Below are 11,160 nucleotides of genomic sequence, written 5' to 3'. Positions count from 1 at the left end.
CCCAGGAAAACGAACAAATCCGGCAGCTGTTGGGGACGGTGTAGATAAAAGGATTGGTCTCCCCGTCGCACAATTAGATGAAACGGGTGTCCCCATCTGTAATGAGCATCAGCGGAGCGGACAGTCTCCAATAAGGGCCTCAGAGATCGTCGCATACGGAGGGTGTGCCTAGAGAGATCAGGCATAATTTGAATATGTGCTCCATCAAAATCTACGGGCCCCTTGTGCCAGGCCTGCCGCAGGATTTCCTCTTTGATGGAATAAAAGTGCACCCTACATAACACATCCCTGGGTGGGGAGTTGGCCTGGGCTGTTGCTCGGGCACCATAACTCTATGCACATGGTCCAGCTCCAATTCAGCCGCTGGGGGCTGATCCAAATATTGATTAAGAATCGCCAGAACTGTGGAACGTAGATCCCGGCCCGGTGTGGCTTCAGGGATACCCCGCTCCCGCAGGTTATTGCGCCGATTATGGTTTTCACCGTCATCCAGTCTGAGAAAGGCCGTGGTGATCTGAGCGCCCATGCCTGAATGGGCTTCTTCAAGGGCCGCCACTCGCTGCATTAGGGAGGCTGTAGATTCCTCTACCGTCGATACTTGCCCATCTAAGGAAGTCACCCTCTGCCCAATGTCCTGTACCTCCTGTCTGAGGGCCGCCACGATGCGCGCAGCCATGTCCTCCGGGTCCCCCTTTGTAGTGAGGCGCGGGAGAATCTCTCTTAAGTCTCCCCCCTCTCCTACCTCGGGCACCGTTTGGGCACTGGAATCATCAGGCTGCAGGTCCGGCGAGGGGATCGGCGATGGGTGGCGATCTTGCGACAGGCCGGTTACAGAGGGAGGGAGGTGCCGCCAGCTTACTCCGGGTCTTGGAAGGAGTGGGGCCTGCTGTCACGGAGCGAGTAGTCGCCATGCTGGACGGGTCATGCAGTCGGCTCGTGGCGCCCGCAGGGGCGAAGAAGTCTGCCAATTCAGACTGTCTAGCGCTCCGGAGGCACACCTGGCTACCCTGCACTCGTGACATCCAAGAAGAGGGGTATTAACGTCTGCTAGAGATTAGGCCGGTGCCGGGAGATGCAGAGCTCCAATAAGACACGTCTTCACGTCGCCATTTTTTTACTTCTTGACATATCCACATTCTTTCCACAGCCACGGGGGACAGTCTTTAGCTCCTCAAAGAAAAATTCAGCAGCCACAGAGGATGGTCTTTAGACAGCTCCCCAAGTCACATCCAGCAGACACAGAGGACAATTTTTAAACAGCTCCCCAAGCCACATTCTGGGTCTTGATGGACTAATGTCTTTATTCAACCTCAAATACTATGTAACTATGTAACATTCAGTAGACACAGAGGACAGTCTTTAGACAACTCCCCAAGTCAGTTTCAGCAGACACAGAGGACAGTCTTTAGACAGCTCCCAAGCCACATTCAGTAGACAAAGAGGACAGTTTTTAGACGGCTCCGCAAGTCACATTCAGTAGATTCAGAGGATAGTCTTTAGACTGCTCACCAAGTCACATTTAGTAGACATAGAGGACGGTCTTTAGAGAGCTCCCCAAGTCACATTCAGTAGACATAGAGGACGTCTTTAGAGAGCTCCCCAAGTCACATTCAGTAGACACAGAGAACGGTCTTTAGACAGCTCCCCCAAGTCACATTCAGTAGACAGAAAAAATGGTCTTTAGACAACTCCCCAAGTAACATTAAGTAGTCACAGGGGAGGGTCTTTGGACAGCTCCCCAAGTCACATTCAGCACACACTGAGGACAGTCTTTAGACAGCCCCCCAACTCTACTCAGTTCCAGAATATCAGTCTCAGTACGGATCTCTTTCTGTATCTGTCCTCATTTTAATCACAATCCGCCATCCACTTTTGAATAGGGAGTACTGAGGGGCGCACAGGAGGAACTCGCCACAAACTCCACACTCCCCCCCCCAGGCAGGGGATATACCAAACTCCTATAAATAGTGACGTAGAGAAGTCAGTAGAAGTGAACAAACTAGAAGAACATAGCTGAACTGGAAAGTGAGCTGAATTGGAGAATTTTTCCAAATCAGCTATTTTGGCCTAGATTGTTCACGTCTCCTGCCTTCTCCAAACTCTTCACCCTTTTATGAATAACCCTGTTAATGTAAAATAAAGAATTTGTTTTTTGTTTGTTTTGGAGTAAAAGTGGAAGTATTAGAACCTCTGTCAGGGTTGTATTGCTGTCTGGGGAGATTTACCTTTACAGTTGGTACTGATACAGAAATTGATGGGGCATCCAACTTTGTGGAGTTATCACAGGTACCTGTTCTTCCATCAACTGTCTAAAAGGGGATATCCCTTCACTTTGGAGAGATCTCCTCTTATTTCCTGCTGTGGCTTTGGGGCAGGAAATAAAGGGAAATCTCCCCAGCGAATTACAGACAGCAAAAAATACATAGAGGCGTATGAAGGAAAGTGTTAGGTCCAGAAAAATATGGAGTCATATAAACCAAAATCCAATGCATTTCAGGGGTTCCCTTCATCAGGGCTTGGTAAAGATTAAAGTGGTGTGCTCTGAACAGTATGCAAAAAGTATATCCTGAATGAAAGATTGGAGTGTAGAGTTGCAGTTGCAGACACAAATAAAAAACTTTTCTGGAAATAACACACATATTGTTGCATTTTCCTTCATACACGTCCAGTCTTCCTGACATGATAGCTGGAAATAGTCTCCCTTTCTCCTGAGAGCCTTCTGAAAGAAACCCTCTACACCAGAAGAGACACCCTATCAGGGTTCTTAACTTTACTAGTGATCCAGTGATCCACACACCTACACTTTTTTCAGCAAAAGAAAACCTGAGAGGGATCTTACTTATTCCTTACCCTATCCAAAACGAAAAAACTTTTTGGCTTGATATGCACTGTAAGCTGGCCAAAGCGTACATTTTTGGATTGTCCCACAATGTTTCTAGGGCCAGTTACCCCCATAAACTGGGCTAATCTAGTTTACAAGAGGGCTCCTGATGATAGCAAAAAAGGAGGGAGAAAAAGCCCTGTGCGCACCAGTTAGGGAAAAAACAACAGTTTTGTGCACTGCCTTACAGACATCAAAACTTTGCACAGTTTTGTCAAAAAAGGCTGGAATGGAAGACTGTCATTTAAAGTCTATAGACACCTAAAGATAAAGTCTACAACCCTACACCCCTTTTAAATATGGCCTAGGTTACCAAATATGAGGCTCTTCAGCTGTAAGGCCCGGGCGTTTTACCGCGCGTTTCCACGCGCGATAAAATGCGCAACAGGTGAAAACCCATGTTTGCCTATGGGCATGGTTCGTACGCGCGGTAAAACGCCATACGCCCAAAGAAGTACAGGAGCTTCTTTGGGGCGTATTAACGAGCCTATCCGGCTGTATCCATCAGGATACAGCCGGATACCCCCTCGGAAACTCGCGTTTGCCACGCGTTTCCTTTACCGCAAATCACGGTAAAACCGCGCAGTACGAAACGCGCGGCAAACGCAAGTTCACAATACGCTAAGATGTGAACCCAGCGTTAGATATTACCTGGCCACAGTTATTTATTATTATTAATATTATTATTATTCAGGATATATTTAGGAAATATGAACATTTATTTTAAATGCTCCTTAGCTTCATCTAGTGGCCATAATGCAGTATTACATGACATTATATTCAACCTATTCAACCTAAAAAGAAAATATGTTCAGAACGTTTGATTTTGCTTATATTCACTCATAAGAAATATTCACAAAGCTTTGCAGGATGAATGAATCTGTGATTTTTTTAATTAATAGACCCTTTCTTGAGTTTTTTTTAATGCTTAGTCACAATTCAACGAGTAATTGGAAACTTAAACTGTGCTAAGTGCAGCCTGTAGATGGCAACATTTGTCAGTTCATGAATGGGCATGATTCTATCATCTAAGAAGAAGAAACAACTTTTAGCAGGGTTTGTACTTCTGCTTGTTTTGAAATATGACATACCGTATATAGAACAAACAAATCAAATTCAGTTGCTGTGGTTTCTCTTGATCTGCATAAAAATAATTAAGAAATGTTGTAAAGTGCAGGAATGTTAGATACATTTGTCTCACCTCTCTTGATGGACCCTGTCATGATAAGAAAGGAGGAAAATAAGTAAATTACAAGGGAATGGATAGTTAGAAAATATGAAGCCTGCCATTGGTAACCTCCCGTTTGAAAATGCTGGTGGTCTGCATGTTATGCTGATCCTATGGCTTCCGTACTTTCTGAATCACTAACCTAGAACAAGTATGCAAATAAAAAGAATGCTAGAGGGTTTTTTCACTGCTTGCATGCTTGTTCCAGTACTGAAGCCAGAGACAGCCAAGTAACTGGCATTCTCAAATTGAGGTCAGCAATGGAAACCAAAGTGAGCATAATAATGTATAAGAAGAGGTACTTTACATGAAAATCTTGACTTTTCCTGTAAAAGTTGAGCACCTCCTTCCATGTCCTGAGCCGTCATCATAGAGCTACAAACATTCTGCTAAATTTATCAGAAACTGCTCAATATTATACTTCAATCTTTATAATTACTGTGGCATGTATAGTATGTTACAATGGGCAAGGCAGGGCCCAGGCACCTGCCTTGGGCACCATACTGCAAGGGGAACAGTTGAGGCAGGAGCCTTCCCCCCTCTGCATCACCCAGTCATGTCTTGCACTGTGAAGGACTGAGCCCTCAAACTGACAGCTCAGCCATACTCTGCTCTGCTGTCCTTGTGACAACCACCCCCTCTGTATACAGAGCATAGTGCCCACCTGTCTTGGAGCTCTGATGATAACACAGAGAGAGCCGCAGATGCGTATCTTCAGAAAATAGCACCTATGGCAAGCACTGAACTTGAGTCCCTTTCCAAAAACTGACACCCATACTTTAGATAACTTTACTATAATATCAGTTTAAAAATAAGTCAAACTCAGATCTGAGTCTCCCCTAACATCAGATTCCCAAGAGATTCCCTTTACGTTAGATTCCCCAGAGTTCGCCCCTTACATCAGAGTCCTCAGAGGCGAGCCCCCCTTACAACAGTCTCCAGAGTATCCCCTTACATCAGAGTCTCCAGAGTCCACCCTTATATCAGCATCCCCAGAGACCCCATTTACATTACCAAAGGACTCAGCTGTAATGGGGACAATGATGTAATAATGGAGAACTCTGCAGACTCTGATGTAAGGGTGGACTTTGGGGATTCAGTGTCCAGAGTCTCCCCTTACATCAGAGTCCCTCCTTAAATCAGACGCTGATGTAAGAGGGGATACTGGGGGCCTGATGTAAGGGGGGACTCAGTATCTAGAGTCCCTCCTTACTTTACAGTCCCCAGAGTTCCCCATATATCAGATACATCAGTCTCAGGTCATCCCACCCACCCTGAACTAGGAGGAGAGACAAGCTGGTTGATTCATTGATCATGCTGGGTTCTGTGATGTAAAATGAATGACGGGCTCCTTAATCCAATTATGTGAGTGTAAGTATAATCATTAGCCATCAAACTCAACTGCAGGGTCATTCCTATGATGAGGCAGCCTGAGGCGGTTGCCTCAGATGGCATCTCATTGAGGGGGCAGCAGGTGTGTTTGAGTGTCTCGCCAAGCTTCTGGCAATTTCCCAGGTTGCTAAGAGCTGAGTGTCCCCCGCTTAAATGCATTTAAGTACCTCAACTATTGGCAAACATTTATCTTATATGTGTATCACTCGGCTGTAGCTCCTCAAATCATCTCTGAATTGGACTACAATCTCAATACAAATTATTAGGGATGCACCGAAACATTTTGACCTTCCTGTGCATCCATTATTGTAGACATAGTGACTTACACTATATCCACAATGTATGAATAGACAGGAACACTCAGGGGTCTATTCACTAAGCTGCCGTAGGCAGCCGAGTGACTAACCGACCTGGAGCGAAGTGAGCCGAACGCTGTCCGGCTATTCACTTCATGCTGGTACGGCTGATTCCAGCCGTATATCGGCTGAAATCAGCCGTACATTGGGTGGCTTCGGCTGGCTTTGGGTTGACCCGAAGTGCAGAAGGAGTTCGATCTGGATCGGCTAAGCCGAACCTCCGGCAGGCTACTTGCTGCTGTTCGGCCTATTCTCATAGATGCCGAACAGCAGTGAGTGAATAGCCGAATGCCGCTGTGGTACCGAGCAGAATAGAAAAACAGTTAAAAAATCAAATAGAAAATAATTGGGCGGAGCTAGCAGTGACAGCTAGCTCCGCCCAACGGTTTTCTATTGGCCGGGCGGTTCTACTGCCGTCAGAATAAAAAAATTAAAACATTTTAAAAAATCACTATAGGAATGCATAGCTAGATTCCTATTGGCTATTTCACTTTGCAATAGCCAATAGCAAACTAGCTATTGCACCCACCCTCTGCTGCTGTCAATCACCAGAGGGGGACATGATGAAGAACTGCAGGTCCCCCTCTGCTGATTGACAGCAGCAGTGGGCGGGTGCAATAGCTAGTTTGCTATTGGCTATTGCAAATTGAAATAGCCAATAGGAATCTAGCTATGCATTCCTATGGTGATTTTTTTATTCTGAAGGCAGCCGACGGCTCCAATGTCAAAATAAAATTGAAGGATCAGCCGAAGCTACGGCTAGATCCTTAGGCAGCTTAGTGAATAGACCCCTCAGTATTGGGACTTCCTGTTCATTCATAACACGGGCTGCAGAAAAAGAGATTGAGGACTCTGTGCCCTCCCCATCTCTTTTTCTATTTTAAAAGGAAAATATAAGGGGTCTTTTTAGACCCCCAAAATTTCCCTAGAGCCCCTAACAGTAAAGAAAAAAAAAAGTTAATTAAAAGAAAAATAATATAATTAAAAAAATAATACAATTTTTTTTAAAAAGGTTGGAAAAAAAAAAGTAATTTTTGGTTTTGGCCTGACAATTTTTTTATTTTCGGTTTCAGTTTTGGTCTCAACATTTTATTTCAGTGTATCCCTACAAATTATTAACCACTTGAAGACGGATATGTTTACACTCCCTTCCTGTCCGGGCCATTTTTCAGTATTCAGCGCTGCAGTACTTTGACTGACATTTATTAAATCATGCAACGCTGTCCTGAAATAAAAATTTTATATAATGTTTTGGGGACACAGGGCTTTCTTTTGGTGGTATTTAATCACCACTGCGGGTTTTTATTTTTTTTACTATATAACGAAAAAAGTACCGAAAATTAAAAAAAGAAAACTGTTTGACCTACGTTATATTATGAAACATATATTATTATTCACATTTTTTGGTAAAATATCAAATGACGGGGTCATGTCGGTTAAATAGACATCAAGAACTTTAAGCATTAAAATTACGCAAGCCTGCAAAATAGCAAAAATCTACCACAACCAAAAGCTTTTACCGCTCATCAATGTAGTGTTAACAGTGATTGATGGCCCTAAAATTATTGATCACGCTCTGACATTCGCGATGATATGTAGCATGTGTGGCGTATTGGGCGCAATCGTCGTTTTCGCACGTAGGCGTACCCAACGCATGTTTTTTTTTTGTGGGAGTTTGTTTTTTTTATTACTTTTTTTTTCTTTTTTTACACAACTTTATTGTTATTACATAGGAGCTAAGAATCCCCTTATGTGATATCAAATTACAGTGATAAGGCCTCTTTATGGAGACATCAGGGGTCTCTAAGACCCTACTGTCACCTTGGGACCCTCAAAGAAGCTGATGAAGCAGAGAAAAGCTTCACCAGCTTCTCTCCGGCTTCTGTAGCCAGAAAGTGACAGCTGAATGCAGAATTGATGTAATAAACATCACTTCCGCACTCACAACACCAGAGGGGAGATCAGAGTGAGATTGTGTACTGACCTCCCTCCGTTCTCTCTGCACAGAACCAGTTCCAGTCCCAGGCATGGAGCACAGGGAACCTGGGATCGCGGCAACGGCAGTGGTGGATGAGGGTAGCGCACAAAGGCACAACATACAAGCAATCGGGCGTCTCTACAGACGCTGGATCACTTCTATGTAAACAGCCATCGTTAGCTGTTTCAAATCTTGACAGCTTCCCGCTTGTGCGCGCCCGTTGGCGCACATGAGCAGGAGTGGGCACAAAGGACGTTTTGAGACACCCACCCGCATCTACAAGACTCTTGTCCGGTCGTTTTGCTACGTTCGGCGGACGGGAAGTGGTTAAACTAAACATGAGGTTATGGTCCATCACAGAAGAGAGCTAGGAGCGGTGGCTACTTTACAACACCTACAGGGACCATGGGGAACAAAAGTAACCACCCTCCAGAAGGAAAAGACAGTGTCAGCACCAATTCAGAGATTATTTGAGGATCTACAGCCGAGTGATACACAAATAAGATACAATACAAATACAAATAAGATACAACACAAATAAGATACAATACAAAACATAACCTGATACTGTAGTCCATCACAGGAGTGAGTTTGGAGTAATGGCTACTTTACAACACACACGGGGACCATGGGGAACAAAAGTAGCCTTCCTCCAGAAGGAAGGACAGTGTCAGCATGCATTCAGAGATGATTTGAGGATCTACAGCCAAGTGATACACACATAAGATACATTTTTGTTAATGGTTAGGGTACTTGAATGCATTTTTAAGTTTTAACTCTTGAGTTTAGTGTCACTTTAAAGGCAATCTACAGGTAGAATGGAATCCAGTTTCAGCTTAAACTGTTCATCTTTGATTGAAGTGTCTCTTTAAACATAGAACCTGATTGATTATAATGGGCAGCAGCTCCTTATTTTTGCTCTTTTGTCTTTGAATTAAAGCTGCATGTATGGACACAGTGATCATGTAACCAGCAGTATCACCCAGGCTACGCATACCATAGGCTCGGTGAAGTAGGGAAACATGTCTCCTCCTCCATTCAACCTTGCTAGCAACTCAGTGTTGTCCCGGGGAGGTGTGCAGGCAGCAGTATGACTGGCATTCAGCTCGCTAATGATAAGGTAGCAGTTACTCTTTGTTTTTTTTTTGTAATGCTCATTGTGCTCTAATTCCATCTAAGTTTAATGAATTCATCTATACAGAAAGAGTGCCGGAGGTTTCACCGAGTAGCCACCAACATTAAGCATGTGTGCGGGATGCTGCTAAGCGTTAAGAGGTAATGTCACAGAAATTGATGTCTGCCATTTTTAACAGTATACCTAATGCAGGGTTGGGCAACTCCAGCCCTCCAGCTGTGCTTTAACTACAAATCCCAATGTGCCTCTCCCTCTGGGAGTCATGCCTGTAACTGTCAGACTTACAATGCCTCAGGGGACTTGTAGTTCCACAACAGCTGGAGGGCCAGAGTTACCCACCCCTGCTCTAATGTGTAATTTTACTCAATGCTGTCTGTAACATACCAAATCAGTTTTAACAATAGGGGCTGATGTTTTGTGCTGTATAATCTTGGTAGCTGTGAGTTTACCTACAATCCACTCTACAGGTGCTTAAAGGAGAACTATGGGGTTAAGTCTTTTCCCCATAGTTCTCCTTAGGGTAACGGGAGGACACAAACTAGCGTCCTCCCGTCACCCTAGGCTCAGTATACCGCGAGCTGCTGCTTGCGGTATACTGAGACGCCGCAGCAGAAGCGGATCCCGACAATTGTGCCGGGATCCGCCCAGCTGCGTGACTGACAGCTGGCTCTGCCTATCTAGAGGCAGAGCCAGCTGTACCCGCCCCCTCCCCCGTCCGTTCCGCCAGTCAGCGCTGGCGGATCGGGGAGGGGGGAATCCAGCCCCTCCCCTGTCACGGCAGAGAGCCGTGACAGGATCGAGAGGTGAGCGAATGCTGGTATGTGTTTGCTCACCTCCCGATCTACTGAGCCGACCTGTGACAGTCTCATTGTCACAGGTCGGCTAGAACTATGAGGTGAGTGAAAAGCACTCACCTCATAGTTCTCCTTTAATATAATGTAACAATGGTTATTCGTCAATTGGCTTGAATCATTCTATGAGTTGTGCCCTCGTTCACACAAAGGCAACAGCGCTTCAGTGCAGATTTTTTTTGCGCATTTTTGCACCCGTTTCCGTATATACTAAGTCGCACGTTTTTCTAAGCAGATCTGTGACATACTGATATAAATGGAAAACATGCGGAAAACGAGAGCAAAAACCTCGCAAAATAATTTTGTTGCGTGTTTCGGAGCATTTTCTATTGAGTCTATGGGGACAAATCGTGCTGATCTTGCCAGAAAAAAGCTCATGCACTTTTTCTGGCAACAGTTGTTTTTTTTTTATGCGCGACTCGACTAGGTGTGAATGGGGGCTATAGGAATACATGGTATTATTTGTGCTGTGCGTTTCAGCGCGCACAAATACGCGTGACAAAACGCCATAGTGTGAACAGAGCCTATCACTGGGGCACATTAAAGTGGACCTTTACCCATATCTTTATAATAACAACAAAGACACCTTTAGAAATGTTTAGTAATGACAATCTACAAACACATACTTCTCGATAATTGCCGACTTTGTATTCTTTACATACCTTATTTCTCTTTTCTTCCCCAGTCTTCTGGCAGTGGCCATGTTTACTAAGGGCAGATTACTAGCTCTCCATTTTCCTCCTGGATTTCTGGCACATGTGACTAGACATGTGACTAGGACATGTGACCATGCACATCATCTCAGGGGAGGAAAATGCCTTTCCCTGAGATGAGATTTCCCAGCAATGCTCTGCTAATGACAAGGCAATGCCAGTGTGCATTGGTTTGCCAAACTGGTCATTTTGCCCTTTCAAGGCAGGAAGTGAATGTTCTGCAAGTGTTAGTATTTCACAATCACAGCATTTTACACCTGACATGTCTATGTTATTATTAATCATCATACATAGAGGGATGCATTGGTAGAATTAGATTTTAGAGTGTAAAGGTCCGCTTTAATGTTATTATATCTTGAGGAGCTTTGCTAGAATGATAGCATTTTATGAAGTCCCCATTCCTTTAATATTAATACTGTATTTAGGATATGGACACTTTTAGGGGCTATCTGCTTATGTGTTTAAAGCGTCACTAAAGTCATAAAACAAAAAATGTGTATTTGCTTCAGCATGCCATTTTAACATCTCTCGCCCATTTAGTCCCCATAAATACGTTGATTAGATGCTAAGAGCAGAGCCGGATTTACTCTCCCTGCCGCCCCAAGGCCAGGTTCGGCGATGCGCAA

General features: G+C 44.4%; 1 protein-coding gene across 1 annotated transcript in view; it reads left to right on the top strand.

Moving 5' to 3' along the window:
* Positions 1-801: 801 nt before the first annotated feature.
* LOC108803825 overlaps positions 802-11,160 on the top strand; it is a 57,316-nt gene continuing 46,957 nt past the window's right edge. The window contains exons 1-4 of the mRNA XM_018575626.1: positions 802-1,034; positions 5,070-5,184; positions 7,865-7,933; positions 9,037-9,110. Of these exons, the coding sequence (XP_018431128.1) occupies positions 802-1,034; positions 5,070-5,184; positions 7,865-7,933; positions 9,037-9,110 (491 nt within the window). The remainder of the gene's footprint in view (positions 1,035-5,069; positions 5,185-7,864; positions 7,934-9,036; positions 9,111-11,160) is intronic.

This window comes from Nanorana parkeri, unplaced genomic scaffold, assembly GCF_000935625.1.
Source record: "Nanorana parkeri isolate BGI_ZX_2015 unplaced genomic scaffold, ASM93562v1 scaffold54, whole genome shotgun sequence".
Lineage (NCBI taxonomy): Eukaryota > Metazoa > Chordata > Amphibia > Anura > Dicroglossidae > Nanorana > Nanorana parkeri.
This window is presented reverse-complemented; position numbering and strand designations above follow the sequence as displayed.